We start from the raw sequence: 17,069 nt of genomic DNA on the forward strand, positions 1-17,069 counted from the left end.
CCCAAAGTTTTTATATTTATTTTTAACAGACTATATGGCCAAATATAAATCTGAATAGTCAAGTTTTACATATTAACTCGCCACCCATGCCCATGCCCATGCTTATCCCCAGAATCGTTTCACATGTCTGTTTTCAACGGATGGAGCTAAGAACAATAACATATTAATCGTTAGAACACTATAACAAATGGAAGAAAAGAAACGGATTCTAAAAGAATGCCCAAAAACCACACCCCATGGAACAATCCTTGCATAGTTTTCAGAATTCACTGATTGGCCCACATGGAAAACTACAGGCATAGAAACCGTAAATTCCTTTTTATTTATTGGTTGTATGTATTTCTTATAATCAAAAAAGCATGTAGGATTTTCTATTGCAAAGAAATTGTTTCATGAGCAAAAACATGACTTTTTTGACTGGCACAGTCAATGGGTGGCGTCATAAAACCAAAACAACATCACTTTGCGTTTGCTCCAGTTTTTTTCTTTATACCTTTATTTCAACAAGGAACACAGACTGAGACCAAGGTCTCTTTTACAGCCGGGCCCTGCGTATACATGTTACCACATACAGTTTAGGTACAATGATTAAGAAACTACATAAGACAAACAAAACGATCACAGATAACACAAAAAAATACAGCAACAGATTACATTTACACATAGGTTATTTCCCTAACAGCACAATGACTTGCATTACCCGAAACAGTTACAAGCAATACAAAAATAAAAATCCTCCAATAAATATTTAAAATTGGCAAGGGGGACAAGAGTCAAGTTTAAGTTTAGTCTGCAAGCTATTCCATAGGCAAGGAGCGTAACAGGAAAAGGCAGCCATACCCAACTCTGTGGAAATCGCATGGGCCTCAAGTGTAATCCATGCTTGAGACCTGGTTTTAGGAATTCTAATTCTAATATTGATGAGTGATGATAAATAAGAAGGTAGCTTATTCAGAAGTGCTTTATTGACAAACACGAGAGCATGTTTTTCTCGTCTCACGGACAGCGAAGTCCAACCCACATTTTGATATAAAACGCAATACAGTTCATCACATGACATCAGTAATTTTACTCCAAGTATTTATATTGGATAACGGGTATGTCAATCAATTAAATAGGCGTGTCTTTGGGGTATGGGCGGATTTTTTTAATTTTTATAATTGCTGGTTGTGGAAAAATGTCTTCAGTGCCTGATGGCAAGAAATTGGTTCGAAGCCCAAGTGGACTTCGAATGGTCCCGGAGAATGGAGCGTTTAACAGCCCTTTTTCGTTAGATGAACCTCAGTGGGTCCCGGACAAAGAGGTAAGTGACTATTGGGGCTGAAATAACAAGAGGGCAACGCCGCTCAGACAAACGGACTTGGCCCCCTGAACTGGGCGTTGCATACTTGCTGCTGCTGGCCACTGTCAGTACAATAGGGTCAAATATTTGTATAACTAGCTAACCAAACTTAGTAGACCAGACTCATTGTTCTATCTGGTAGGGTTGTCACTAGCTAGTTACCACAGTCACAATTGTCTATTGTAAAAAAAATATATATGTTTTTTTTGTTTAGGCATAAGGATAACGTGAACAGTGTGGTTAGGGTTAGGTTAAAATCTAATTTGAAGAAGATAATTGTAGAAATAGCGGGGTTTCGTTTTAACAGTGCTCTGCAGTTTGTTAACTGTAAATGCCAAGCGCTACCGGTAGCTAGCCACAGTTGTTAACGTTTTAAAGTAGGCAACATGGAGCCATCACTAACGTTACAGTAGCTAACGTTAGCTAGCTACAGTATTTTGCAACTCCAACAGGGTCTACCAAAATACAGAACAAAAGCTGCCACCTGCCTCGGCAAGTAATTGCTGTTCATATGACGGCAAGTTAGCTTAAAACCTTATTTCTCGCCTTCTCTGCGAGATGTACACATGCCAGTGGTCCATGATCTTGGGTCTACATTTGAAAACACTGTTTTGCTGTCAGTGATGCTGCCCTGGACTGCAAGAGAATGTCAAAGAAAGGGAACAATGGAGGGTGTGAGTGAATGAATGTGGGGGATGGGCATGGGACATGGCTGTGTGATGGAGTACAGTAATCCTTCCCAGCAGCTTCACACCTCACTGCCTCTCCACCTATGTGTGTTTGAATGGTCACAGCTTTAAGATGTGGTGGTATTAAAGTAACTATCGAGTGTTTCCACATTTCTATGAAATATGATCGATAATTACCTACAATTCAATTTTTCTCCCTTCCAGATAATGGTAATTAACTATGTTGAATAGTAATGGTGGGAAAAATCAAAACAGTTACAAACCGGGATTGTTTTAGTCAAAATGATTTGATGTATTGTCAATAACAATTATTTTTGTGCTAGTTAGCTGTACCTGCACCAAAACTCGAGTATTTTTCCTTCATAGCATGTTCTCCATCTTTTTAAATATGGAGACAATTAGTTTTCAGCACTTATTTCCATGACATCAAAACTTGTTTTCTCATGAAATATGGTGAGCAATATGTTTGGAACATTGCATTGCAATAAAATCAGTATCGAATTAGGGATGTACCAATATGACATTTTTGGCCGATTCTGGTATTTTCCTTGACAAAAAAAACGATACCGATATTTACAATTTCAGCAGCCTTTTAAACATTCTAGTACAGTTAAATAGTTAACACACACAGCAGTCTAAGGCACTGCTTCTCAGTGCAAGAGGTGTCACTACAGTCCCTGGTTTGAATCCAGGCTGTATCACATCCAGCTGTGATTGGGAATCCCATAGAGCGGCGCACAATTGGCCCAGCGTCGTCTGGGTTTGGCTGGGGTAGGCCGTCATTGTAAATAAGAATTTGTTCTTAACTGACTTACCTAGTTAAATAAAGGTTACACACACAAACACACAAAAGTTATTTTGTTGGCATTTCCGCATGTCCCCATTACCAGTAAATCATCATCAAAACCTATTTCTTTCACTTACTTGCTGTGCTGTTTCATTGTTAAGTAGTTCAGTCTCAACCAGGATTTCATCATAAATGTCAAGCAGTGAAGCTTCAGCTCTGTCCGTTGCCTCTTCTTCTGTGCGTTTTTCTTCGGTCCGTTTCCATTTTGTCCAGCTGTGTATGTAACATTTCACGTAAAACCTGTTTCTTGTCTGCATCGAAGTAGCGGTCATTGTACCTAGCATCGAGCATGGTGGCAACACTGTAAAGAGGCTCGGCGAGAATGGCACCGAATTGCTTGTTCACAGCCTTGAGTACTTTTGTAAGTTTTAACCCCACAGTTTGTCGGCAGTTTTGTTGAGCAGGCCTTTCAATGCCATGACAGGGTATCACGTCTGCTGCAGATGCAGTTGAGCTTATTTCTCAAGTCAGTTGTTCAAATTGTGCTAGGAGTGTGTTCATGTTTCCAAGTTTCAAACATGTTCTCAAATGCCATTTAAATGGCAGCAGCGGTATGAGAACCAGCACATTCTTGAACATGCAATACGGCTTTCCTCTGTACAAAATCCTCGTCGACCCACTGTGCTGTCAGACTCAGCATGCTCATGGGGCTGACATCGCTGGTCCAAATGTCAGTCGTGAAGCTAATACCAGTGACACCCATAACAAGTAGCTCATAGATGTGCATTATAACAATACTGTGTAACTCCGGTAGGACAACATCTGAAAAATAGTGCCTACTTGGTAGTGTGTACCGGGGCTCGAGGTGCTCGACCAGTCGGCGAAAGCCAACATCATCAACGACAGATCGGTTGATTGTCAAGGGCAATGAATTCCATTATCTTGGCGTTAATGGATTTTGCCTTTGAGTTGTCTCACTGAAATTTTCTTACTCTTATATATGACTGCTTGACTTGAACTTGTTAAGTTGTTGGAAGTGTGCCCTTAGTATTTTTCTGCTTTTGTTCTCTGTTGCTCTATTTTTCGTGGCATCATTACGTCATCTACACACTTTATATAGGTAATACCTATTAGGTATGCACGTCAGCTTTGACATCGGTTTTGCACATCGGCGTTAAACTAGACATCGGGCCGATGTTGGCATTTTTAGCTCATATCGTCCGATTCCGATATGCTCACCGATGTATTGTGCATCTCTATATCGAATCGCAATACATATCGTATCGGCACCTAAGTATCGCGATAACTTATCGGGAGGTCCCTGGCAATTCCCAGCCCTAATGTTAAAAAGCAGCTTTTCTGAGTTGGAATAGTGTGGGCATACACATGTCATGAAAAATATTCATGCAAGTAGACTGATGATTGGCCAGCTCGTCCTGAGGAAATGGCAAGCATTTTTTAAAACATCTGTTTGAGATACGTGTTTGAGTTGGGGTTTCTCTCTCCAATTTCTGCTTTGGCCACATATGAGTATAGGATGAGTCAACAACATTATTTGGGTATGAGTTAACAGAATATTCACTTTTTTTAAAGTGATATTTTCATTGGACAGTTACTTTAAAACAGTCAGTGTTACTTTACAGTCTGGGATTATGCTACTATGAGGTTTGTGATGATTGTGTTATTGAAAGGGAGAGGTATTTTGGTAATCCATTTAAACTGTGATAGAGGTTGTTGTGTCCATGTTTGAACTTGAGTGAACCAACTAACTGTTGGCTAATGTCCTGTTCCTCTTACAGTGCCCAAGCTGTATGCAGTGCACCAAAAAATTTGACTTCCTTACAAGAAAGGTTTGACTTACTTTACTATGATCCCATAATATATCAGATAAATTACAAGTTATAGGCCTAGGCTTTACCTGACTGTGGACCCAAACTGTTTTTGTAGCCCTTAAATGCTTTTGCACAGTTAAGATCTCTGGAATGTATGGGACTGTGCATTCCTTCTTTACCCTCATCACTCCCTCTGCATTCCTTCTCCTGTTCTGTTGGTGTTCAGCACCACTGCCGGCGGTGTGGCCGGTGTTTTTGTGATAAGTGCTGCAGTAAGAAGGTGACTCTTCCCCGGATGTGCTTCGTTGACCCGGTCCGGCAGTGTGGAGAGTGCAGCCGGGTCTCCCAGAAGGAAATGGAGTTCTATGACAAACAGCTTAAAGTGCTTATGGGAGGTGAGTTTAAAGGGAAGAATCAATCGTGTCAGGAGGACACCCAAACACACAGACCTGTCTATGTTAACAGCTGTGTGTATAGGGACTGTAGTGAGCAGGGCTAGCCAGTGTGGTTCTAAATAGACTCCTCCACACTGCATCACTCAGCCAGGCCTGTAATGAAAAACCCATTAGCAGCATGATGAGATCCAGGGCAAGGGCTGGTTGCAGTGGCAGGGACATACTGTGGGGAGGGGGAACTGGAGACAAAGGCTTGTAGCATGTTGGACTAATGGGGTCATGTTAGCATGGTCAATCAATGCTGTATTCTTAGTATAACAACACCAGTGGACTGGGAGGTATCTACAGTTTGATGGATTCTTAGTGATTTTTGATTGGCATGCTTGTTTAATTTGACTCATTGGTAACATTACTACTTTGTCAAACTCAGGTGGTACATTTATTGTCACTTTGGGCACCTCCGAGAAGTATGAGACCATGATGTGTCGTCTCTCCAACAACCACAGGTATCGTGAGTGTTTTATATTTCACACAGGCACACAGGAAAAGTATCTAGAATGGAGTTATTGAGGTTAATGCTGAAAGTACATGCTTTGATAGAACCACTAGAAAAATACAAATTTTTCACCTGAAAGACTTTCGGTACATCACTTTGTCTCAACTCCTCTCTTGCTCTTTTATTTCTCCCTCTCCTCAGGTATCTCTTCTTAGATGGGGAGAGCCATTTTGAGGTGGAGCTGTCTCGGATCTCCAGTATGCAGGTGTTGACAGAGGAGTCCACCCCCGAAGGTAAGGCTCTGGATCAGATGTCCTGTGGTTGTTAACAGCCTGGCTTTATCTCCCTCAGTACGAGAGTACAGCAGTGATACAGTGCAGCTTATTGATCAAGTGACATTATGGCTTCCTGTGGGTGGAGGAACTAGCTCTCTCCTCTTTATGACCAGAAGTGTAATCATAAATCCACAGTAAAATTCTGATTACTTTGTCTCTTCATTGTATTGATTTGAAACCCCATAACTGATCCAACAGCATGGTAAGTACAGTAAGTTGGTGTTGGTACCTGACTGTTTCCTCTCTGCTATATTATTAACACTCTCTCCCTCTCTCACCCTGCCTCTGGGCGGCCTGGCCCTTCTGCTTTTGGCCTTAGAGAATGACATACACACTTACACCAGTCTGCTGGACAGTCAGTATATCTCTGAAGGTTAGCACTGTTATATTCCCTTGCCCCCCACTCTCCCTTATTCATCCCCATCTTATCTTCATCTGCCTGCAGAGTTTGTGGCCCTGCTTTTGATAAGGATGCCTTTGCCATCATTGTACATGCATTTGATATCAGTGGTAGAACAAAGGCAACATCCTTAAAATCCTTGTCGTATGCACGCTTCCATGGGGGGGGGGGGGGTATTATGTGTGTGATTATACACCCAGAGTGAATCTCATTGCCCCTCTGCCTGTGACCAGGGTCATGTTCATTAGGGCACACCATAGCAAATGTACATTGAGTGTACAAAGCATTAGGAACACCTTTATAATATTGAGTTGCACTGCCTTTTGCCCTCATCAGTCTCAAATCATCAGATGATGGACTCTACAAGGTGTTGAAAGCATTCCAATGCCTCCCACATTTGTGTCAAGTTGGCTGGACCAGTCTTGATACACACAGGAAACTGTTTAGCGTGAAAAACCCAGCAGCGTTGCAGTTCTTGAGACTCAAACCAGTGTGCCTGGCACCTAATACCATACCCCGTTCAAAGGCACTTCAATATTTTATCTTGCCCATTCACCCTCTGAATGGCACACATACACAATCCATGTCTCGAAGGTTAATAAAGCACAACTTTTTAAGCCGTTTCCTCCCCTTCATAAATTGATTGGAATGTAGATTTTAACAAGCGACATCAATAAGGGATCATAGCTTTCACCTGATCAGTCTGTCATGGAAAGAGCAGGTGTATCTAATGTTTTGTACACTTGCTGTAAGTTCTCATTTTGTTAAGTCTATTGCTAGGTTTCTTTATCATTTTGTTTGTTATTATGTACTTTTCTCGCAAAGTTCATTAGTTTGAACATCCGGTAGCTGTTTTGGTTTCAATCTGAGCTAAAGCCTTGAGTCTATACAAGTATAGTGAGTGTGTTACTGAACCTTGCCTAACTTTGTGTTTTGTATCCAGGTGGAAACTGCAGGGCCAGTGGCATGTTGCTCCACTACAAACCAATGGGCTCTCAGGACCCCAAGCAGCTACGCATGGAGGTAGCAGAGGACAAGAAAACCGCCTCCTCATGGCTTGCTGCCATGCACAAGGTACACCACAATAACAGTCTGGCTTGTTTTAATAGGAATGTTATATTTGACTTAAAATGTATGTTGTGATATCCAAGCTTCAGACCCACCATTGCGTACTGTGTGTGTATATGGCTGTATAGTTATTTTGTATAGCTCTGCCTGTACTACATCTGTTCCCTAACAGGGTGCCAAACTGCTGTATGAAGCTCGGGATCAGTGACTGGGTTAAATGCGGAAGACACATTTCAGTTGAATGTATTCAGTTGTACAACTGACTAGGTATCCCCCTTTTCCCTTTCATTGCAAAGATGACTAGAGAGTGAGATGGCAAAGACCAAGTGTTTTCCTTCCTACCCTTAAGTCTCTCATTCTCTAAATGCCGACAGCGCATTTTAGCCACACGTCACTTGAACTATTTGGCCAATAACCCATCCTAATACTGCTATCTATGTAATGCTATAATAGACATAAGACACTTGGCATAACCCTTTCCCTTCACCACCATTAATGTGACAAATTACCTTAAAAGCATTATGTAGGGTCTGTGACACATAGTTCAAGTGAAGTTTCTTTATATATTCTGTCTATGCTCTGCTTTCAGTGCTGACAGATTATTCACTGATTCTAGTGAAATATACACTACCGGTCAAAAGTTTTAGAACACCTACTCATTCAAGTGTTTCTCTTTATTTTACTATTTTCTACATTGTAGAATAATAGTGAAGACAAACTATGAAGTAACACCTATGGAATCATGTAGTAACCAAAAAAGTGTTAAACAAATCAAAATGTATTTTATGAGATTCTTCAAATAGCCACCCCTTTGCCTTGACGGCTTTGCACACTCTTGGCATTCTCTTAACCAGCTTCACCTGGAATGCTTTTCCAACAGTCTTGAAGGAGTTCCTACATATGCTGAGCACTTGTTGGCTGCTTTTCCTTCACTCTGCAGTCCGATTCATCCCAAACCATCTCAATTTGGTTGAGATCGGGGAATTGTGGAGGCCAGGTCATCTGATGCAGCACTCAATCACTTTCCTTGATAAAATATCCCTTACACAGCCTGGAGGTGTGTTGGGTCATTGTCCTGTTGAAAAACAAATGATAGTCCCACTAAGCCCAAACCAGATGGGATGGCGTATCGCTGCAGAATGCTGTGGTAGCCATGCTGGTTAAGTGTACCTTGAACTCTAAATAAATCAGACGGTGTCACCAGCAAAGCACCCCCACACCATAACACCACCTCCATGTTTTACAGTGGGAAATACACATGCGGAGATCATCCGTTTACCCACACCGCATCTCAAAGACATGGTGGTTTGAACCACAAATCTCCAATTTGGACTCCAGACCAAAGGACACATTTCCACTGGTCTAATGTCCATTGCTCGTTTCTTGGCTCAAGCAAGTCTCTTCTTCTTATTGGTAGTGGTTTCTTGGCAGCAATTTGACCATGAATGCCTGTTTCACACAGTCTCCTCTGAAGAGTTGATGTTGAGATGTGTCTGTTACTTGAACTCTGAAGCATTTATTTGGGCTGCAATTTCTGAAGCTGGTAACTAATGAACTTATCCTCTGCAGTAGAGGTAACATTGGGTCTTCCATTCCTGTGGCGGTCCTCATGCAAGCCAGTTTCATCATAGCGCTTGATGGTTTTTGTGACTGCACTTGAAGAAACTTTCAAAGTTCTTGAATTTTTTCGGATTGACTGACATGTCTTAAAGTAATGATGGACTGTTGTTTCTCTAAGCTTATTTGAGCTGTTCTTGCCATAACATGAACTTGGTCTTTAACCAAATAGGGCTATCTTCTGTATGGCCCACCACCTTGTCAAAACACAACTGATTGGCTCAAACGCATTAAGAAGGAAAGAAATTCCACAAATGAACTTTTAACAAGGCACACCTGTTAATTGAAATGCATTCCAGGTGACTACCTCATGAAGCTGGTTGAGAGTGCCAAGAGTTTGCAAAGCTGTCATCAAGGCAAAGGGTGGCTATCTGAAGAATTTCAAATATAAAATGTTTTGATTTATTTAACACTTTTTGGGTTATTGCATTATTTCATAGTTGATGTCTTCACTATTATTCTACAATGTAGAAAATACTCAAAATAAAGAAAAACCTTTGAATGAGTAGGTGTTCTAAAACTTTTGACTGGTAGTGTACATGTATGTATACAGTTTATGAAATGCTTTAAATGTAATCCCATGCATTGGATTTTTGTATTAACTATTTTGTTAAATATTCCTATTTTAACACAACATGCTGTGTATGTACTTTTTACTGCTAAAGTATTTATAGTTTTTGTAGCACTTGTATACTTTAATTTTTTTCTTACAAGATGACAAACATTTTGTTCTCATGTTGGCTTGCTTTGCTTATAAATGAATTGCACAACTAACAAACTAGCCCTTTAATATAAGGGTAAACTGAAGTGTGAAGCAACACTTTTACTCTTCAGTTTTGTTTGCTTATATCCAACTTATTATGCTTCAAATACCAAACAAAATACTTAAGAGGTTTCATTTTTGACCAAATCTAGAAAGTTACTGATATTCTATGGTTTTACCTTTTTGGATAAAATGTCAAATTTTTGTCATGAGTACTGCTCACATAAGTAGGCTACACTCCTTAATCAATTGTATTAATTTGGTAAAAGGCATGTTGAAATGTTTTTTGCTGGATGTGTTTGAGGCATTGTGTGTAAAGAAATGGCATTAATATGGTAATTCACTTAAAGGACCTTTGGTAGTCCTTGCTTAGTTCACAAGGATGTTATCTAGGATGCATTTATTATTTGAAATCGTGTAATCTTTTATACATCCTTGCCCCATGGTTCTCAAGTGATCTACAGGCCTATTTGAATGCCCTGATGCTGGACATTGAATCTGTTGCTGCATCATGCAGCAGTATTTGAGATGGTTAGACTCAATTCTTTGTTATCTACATTGTGTTCATTCAAGTTGAAATTTTGCACTAAATGGCATTGTCAAATTGATACATTCAGCAGTTATGAAGTACCACTGCACTTTATGGTCTCTCTTTTTACAATCACTGACCTAATAGTAATTCTATTACCGTTTCTAATTGTATGTGTCAATGTCCTCTTTTATTGTTAACTCAATAAATGAAAGTGTTTGTAATTGTATCTTCTCATAACATTTGTATTTACAAATCACAGAACCCATGCCAATGAAAAGTGCATTATTAAATGAAAGGTCAGTAATTCATTTTGAAACACCAATTTGATTGGCCCATGGGTAATGTGGAACAGTACACATGGGACAGCAAGTGTACTCATCTAGCCCTGATAGTCCTACATTTCAGGTTACAAGGTCAGAGCAATACATTAGACATGTAAACCACCTTTTGGACAAATATATTCTGTTTAGAATGAGATTATTATGACACTGAAAAGCAACATGTCACCAGAGCCATGTATTTAGATTTGGGCTGTCCATTTAAAAAAAAATATATATTTTTTTTAAATCGCAGGTTTTGCTGTGATTAATAATTTGCTCAAATTTAGCTAGTTTTAGATTATTTCATACAAAAAGCGTTCCAAGAATATTGACGTCTTGATTTTTGTCCAATGTAGTGGTAAGCAAAATCTAGTAAATTCTTAAAGCACACTTTCTTTAACCTTAATGTTAACTTGCTTTGACAGAGCCCCACAGTGGTGTCATAATACCCATAAAACCTAGCGGTCAAACAGGGAAATGGATCAAATCGTTTTTCCACCATTCACTTTTCCCATAAGGGATTTTAGATACACTTTAAATATGGGCTGCGTTTCATGTAGGCTTACCCTGGCGTGACGTTTTGATAACCATGTACATTTCTCTCGGACAAGGTGACTTATCAATATATTCAGTTCTATTTACTCAGATTCGAAAGTGCTAATTAGCATCAAAGTAGACATGCAAGACTACAAATCCCTGCAAGCTCCCGCACGTCATTTCTAGCTGACGCCTTTGCTAACAGGTATTGTGTCAATGTAAAACTTGCACAGGACAGTTCACAGAATTTTGCCAATTTATTCACTACTAAATTTAGCTAACATTAGTTAATCCAGAGATTCTTACCTTTACTTCGATTCGGCAATCTCGTCCAGACCATCGTGGCATTTTTTTATTTATTTGATTTTATTAACAACAAATCAAAACATAAAGTACATAAGGGAACACAAGTATATATAGATGATATATAATGGACAATCGAGCTAGGGGGTACAATATCACATTCCAATTATCGTGGCATTTGTACGTGTTCATGATAGCCACAACCGGATGTAATTGGGAGTCCTATAGGGCGGCGCACAATTGGCCTAGTGTCATCCGGGTTTGGCTGGTGTAGGCCGCCATTGTACATAAGAATTTGTTCTTAACTGACTTGCCTAGTTAAATAAAAATACAAAACTTAGCTAATTAGCATTCCATTTTGTAGGGGAATATATTGATAAGTTACCTTGTCCTAGAGATTTACACGGTTATCAAAACGTCATGCTAGGGTAAGCCTACATAAGTGTTTCTAAAAACAAACGTTAAAGGTGCATGCTGCCACCTACTGTGCCGGAGTGTGTGTGGTCAACCACTGTTTACATCATTAGCTCCACATTTCTAAATCTTACCTAACTCAGTACTTCTGAGAAAATAAAAAAGAGCCCTTCTAATAGACCCTTCCCCATTCTCAAAATCTCTACCAACCTCAATGACCCTACACTTCAATCTTTCCCTCTCTTCAAGATACTTACAATATAACATCACATGCTCCACCGTTTCATCTACTACTCCAGACACAAACTATTCACAAGCTTGCCAACCAGATGTAATGACAAATTCAATGTACAAAGTCCTAGGTGCAAACTTTCTTCCTAATCTGACTTTTGAATCTTGTTATACTGACCTTTCTTTGGAGGGCATATACATGCTCAGAGTGCATTTATATGCTCAGAGCTGATATAAATGCTCAGAGTGCCATCTCTTCTGCCACACGTCTATCAAAATGGCTCTCATCTTACATTTGGCCTCACCTCATTAATATCAATCATATCTCATTTTAAAGCTCTTGGTTATCTGGTCTACAATTTAATCCCCTTTGGAACCATTTCCTTGTTTGACCGTTAGGTTTTATGGGTATTATGACTCATTCTGTGCTACTCTATTGCATAGTTTGTTTTTGTTTTAAGAACTGGAAGCATAGAAATAGTGTACATAGAACAGACCTACCTCTTCTTAGATTTGCTTTCAATGAGAATGACAGCTCTATAACTCAAATGTCTATGTTGAATTTGGTCTGTTACCCAAAAAGTTACACATTGCAGCTTCAAGTGTATAGATTTTTTATTTTTTTATTTTTTTATTTCACCTTTATTTAACCAGGTAGGCTAGTTGAGAACAAGTTCTCATTTGCAACTGCGACCTGGCCAAGATAAAGCATAGCAGTGTGAACAGACAACACAGAGTTACACATGGAGTAAACAATAAACAAGTCAATAACATGGTAGAAAAAAAGAGAATCTATATACAATGTGTGCAAAAGGCATGAGGTAGGCAATAAATCGAATAATTACAATTTAGCAGATTAACACTGGAGTGATAAATCATCAGATGATCATGTGCAAGAAGAGATACTGGTGTGCAAAAGAGCAGAAAAGTAAATAAATAAAAGCAGTATGGGGGGTGAGGTAGGTAAATTGGGTGGGTAGTTTACAGATGGACTATGTACAGCTGCAGCGATCGGTTAGCTGCTCGGATAGCAGATTTTTAAAGTTGTTGAGGGAGATAAAAGTCTCCAATTTAAGAGATTTTTGCAATTCGTTCCAGTCGCAGGCAGCAGAGAACTGGAAGGAAAGGCGTCCAAATTAGGTTTTGGCTTTAGGGATGATCAGTGAGATACACTTGCTGGAGCGCGTGTTGCGGGTGGGTGTAGCCATCGTGACCAGTGAACTGAGATAAGGCGGCACTTTACCTAGCATAGCCTTGTAGATGACCTGGAGCCAGTGGGTCTGACGACGAACATGTAGCGAGGGCCAGCCGACTAGGGCATACAGGTCGCAGTGGTGGGTCGTATAAGGTGCTTTAGTAACAAAACGAATGGCACTGTGATAAACTGCATCCAGTTTGCTGAGTAGAGTATTGGAAGCTATTTTGTAGATGACATCGCCGAAGTCGAGGATCGGTAGGATAGTCAGTTTTACTAGGGTAAGTTTGGCGGCGTGAGTGAAGGAGGCTTTGTTGCGGAATAGAAAGCCGATTCTTGCTTTGATTTTGGATTGGAGATGTTTGATATGAGTCTGGAAGGAGAGTTTGCAGTCTAGCCAGACACCTAGGTACTTATAGATGTCCACATATTCTAGGTCGGAACCGTCCAGGGTGGTGATGCTAGTCGGGCGTGCGGGTGCAGGCAGCGAACGGTTGAAAAGCATGCATTTGGTTTTACTAGCGTTTAAGAGCAGTTGGAGGCCACGGAAGGAGTGTTGTATGGCATTGAAGCTCGTTTGGAGGTTAGATAGCACAGTGTCCAAGGAAGGGCCGGAAGTATATAGAATGGTGTCGTCTGCGTAGAGGTGGATCAGGGAATCGCCCGCAGCAAGAGCAACATCATTGATGTATACAGAGAAAAGAGTCGGCCCGAGAATTGAACCCTGTGGTACCCCCATAGAGACTGCCAGAGGACCGGACAACATGCCCTCCGATTTGACACACTGAACTCTGTCTGCAAAGTAGTTGGTGAACCAGGCAAGGCAGTCATTAGAAAAACCGAGGCTACTGAGTCTGCCGATAAGAATATGGTGATTGACAGAGTCGAAAGCCTTGGCCAGGTCGATGAAGACGGCTGCACAGTAATGTCTTTTATCGATGGCGGTTATGATATCGTTTAGTACCTTGAGCGTGGCTGAGGTGCACCCATGACCGGCTCGGAAACCGGATTGCACAGCGGAGAAGGTACGGTGGGATTCGAGATGGTCAGTGATCTGTTTGTTGACTTGGCTTTCGAAGACCTTAGATAGGCAGGGCAGGATGGATATAGGTCTGTAACAGTTTGGGTCCAGGGTGTCTCCCCCTTTGAAGAGGGGGATGACCGCGGCAGCTTTCCAATCCTTGGGGATCTCAGATGATACGAAGGAGAGGTTGAACAGGCTGGTGATAGGGGGTGCGACAATGGCGGCGGACAGTTTCAGAAATAGGGGGTCCAGATTGTCAAGCCCAGCTGATTTGTATGGGTCCAGGTTTTCCAGCTCTTTCAGAACATCTGCTATCTGGATTTGGGTAAAGGAGAAGCTGGGGAGGCTTGGGCGAGTAGCAGCGGGGGGGGCGGGGCTGTTGGCCAAGGTTGGAGTCGCCAGGAGGAAGGCATGGCCAGCCATTGAGAAATGCTTGTTGAAGTCTTCGATTATCACGGATTTATCGGTGGTGACCGTGTTACCTAGCCTCAGTGCAGTGGGCAGCTGGGAGGAGGTGCTCTTGTTCTCCATGGACTTTACAGTATCCCAGAACTTTTTGGAGTTAGAGCTACAGGATGCAAATTTCTGCTTGAAAAAGCTGGCCTTTGCTTTCCTGACTGACTGCGTGTATTGGTTCCTGACTTCCCTGAACAGTTGCATATCGCGGGGGCTCTTCGATGCTATTGCAGTTCGCCACAGGATGTTTTTGTGCTGGTCGAGGGCAGTCAGGTCTGGAGTGAACCAAGGGCTATATCTGTTCTTGGTTCTGCATTTTTTGAACGGAGCATGCTTGTCTAATATGGTGAGGAAGTAACATTTAAAGAATGACCAGGCATCCTCAACTGACGGGATGAGGTCAATATCCTTCCAGGGTACCCGGGCCAGGTCGATTAGAAAGGCCTGCTCGCAGAAGTGTTTTAGGGAGCGTTTGACAGTGATGAGGGGTGGTCGTTTGACCGCGGACCCGTGGCGGATACAGGCAATGAGGCAGTGATCGCTGAGATCTTGATTGAAGACAGCAGAGGTGTATTTGGAGGGCAGGTTGGTCAGGATAATGTCTATTAGGGTGCCCATGTTTACGGATTTAGGGTTGTACCTGGTGGGTTCCTTGATGATTTGTGTGAGATTGAGGGCATCAAGCTTGGATTGTAGGACTGCCGGGGTGTTAAGCATATCCCAGTTTAGGTCACCTAACAGAACAAACTCTGAAGCTAGATGGGGAGCGATCAATTCACAGATGGTGTCCAGGGCACAGCTGGGAGCTGAGGGGGGTCGGTAGCAGGCGGCAACAGTGAGAGACTTATTTCTGGAGAGATTAATTTTTAAAATTAGAAGTTCGAACTGTTTGGGCATAGACCTGGAAAGTATGACAGAACTTTGCAGGCTATCTCTGCAGTAGATTGCAACTCCTCCCCCTTTGGCAGTTCTATCTTGACGGAAAGTGTTATAGTTGGGTATGGAAATCTCAGAATTTTTGGTGGCCTTCCTAAGCCAGGATTCGGACACGGCAAGGACATCAGGGTTGGCAGAGTGTGCTAAAGCGGTGAGTAAGGCAAACTTAGGGAGGAGGCTTCTGATGTTGACATGCATGAGGCCAAGGCTTTTTCGATCACAGAAGTCAACAAATGAGGGTGACTGGGGACATGCAGGGCCTGGGTTTACCTCCACATCACCCGAGGAACAGAGGAGTAGTAGGATGAGGGTGCGGCTAAAGGCTATCAAAACTGGTCGCCTAGAGCGTTGGGGACAAAGAATAAAAGGAGCAGATTTATGGGCGTGGTAGAATAGATTCTGGGCATAATGTGCAGACAGGGGTATGGTGGGGCGTGGGTACAGCGGAGGCAAGCCCAGGCACTGGGTGATGATAAGAGAGGTTGTATCTCTGGACATGCTGGTCTCAATGGGTGAGGTCACCGCATGTGTGGGGGGTGGGACCAAGGAGGTATCAGAGGTACGGAGAGTGGAACTACAGCGTCCATTGCAAACCAAAACAATGATAATGATAACTAGCCTGAACAACAGTATGCAAGGCATATTGATATTTGAGAGAGACATACAATAAGGCATAAAGTGATTGCAGGTCTTGATTGGGAGAGCTAGCTAAAACAACAGGTAAGATAACAGCAGCAATAACAGGGTGCTAGTCTAACACAGCAACAACAGGTAAAAATGGCGACGACTAGGCAGAGAGGGTCGGATTAACTACACACAGATCCTGAGTTAAAGCACAGAGCCGACAGATAAAACACAAATAAACAGAATGGAGTACCGTGAATTAATGGACAGTCAAGCATGCATCAGCTATGTAGCCAAGTGATCATAGTGTCCAGGGGGCAGCCGTAGATGGAGCAGGGAGGCCTCCACTAAGCTAGCACGCGGCGTTTAAAGTTAGTAGCCCGGGGGGTGGTCTGCTCAGACGGAGGGGGTCTGCTCAGACGTGGTCGTGTCGACAGAGAATCCAAGCCAGATGGCGATGGCGAAAGAGAGGTTGTGAATTGTAGAATTGTGTTTGCTAACTGGTGCTAGCTTCGTGGCAGTGGCGCTAGCTGCGCTAGCCGCAAGCTAGCTGTGAGGATCAGAAGCAGTGGCTCAGGGATTACGGCAGGAATCCGGCGTTGTTGTCGAGAGACAGTCCGATGCTGGTAAATTGGTGAGTAATATCCAGGCTAATAACAGGGCTGGTGTCTGTGCAGAAGGTAAAAGCTACTAACAGCGGCAAAAAAATGGCTAAATTAGCTTGTAGCTGGTATTGTAGCCCAAGAATTCGCTGGTAGACCTCTTCAGCTAGC

At 42.0% G+C, this 17,069-nt stretch overlaps 1 protein-coding gene across 2 annotated transcripts; it reads left to right on the top strand.

The window, feature by feature from the left end:
- Positions 1-1,123: 1,123 nt before the first annotated feature.
- On the top strand, positions 1,124-10,482 carry LOC139553487 (zinc finger FYVE domain-containing protein 21-like). 2 transcript variants are annotated; one of them, XM_071365874.1, is made up of 8 exons: positions 1,124-1,303; positions 4,618-4,668; positions 4,877-5,045; positions 5,476-5,551; positions 5,743-5,834; positions 6,196-6,249; positions 7,220-7,350; positions 7,517-7,697. In XM_071365874.1, the coding sequence occupies exons 1-8, from the start codon at positions 1,178-1,180 to the stop codon at positions 7,550-7,552; spliced, it is 735 nt and encodes a 244-aa protein (XP_071221975.1). In that variant the 5' UTR covers positions 1,124-1,177; the 3' UTR covers positions 7,553-7,697. The 2 variants fall into 2 exon arrangements, with proteins under 2 accessions (XP_071221975.1, XP_071221976.1); XM_071365875.1 differs by lacking the exon at positions 6,196-6,249 and having other exon boundaries at positions 1,126-1,303; positions 7,517-10,482.
- Positions 10,483-17,069: the final 6,587 nt, after the last annotated feature.

This window comes from Salvelinus alpinus, chromosome 25 (genome assembly GCF_045679555.1).
Source record: "Salvelinus alpinus chromosome 25, SLU_Salpinus.1, whole genome shotgun sequence".
NCBI lineage: Eukaryota > Metazoa > Chordata > Actinopteri > Salmoniformes > Salmonidae > Salvelinus > Salvelinus alpinus.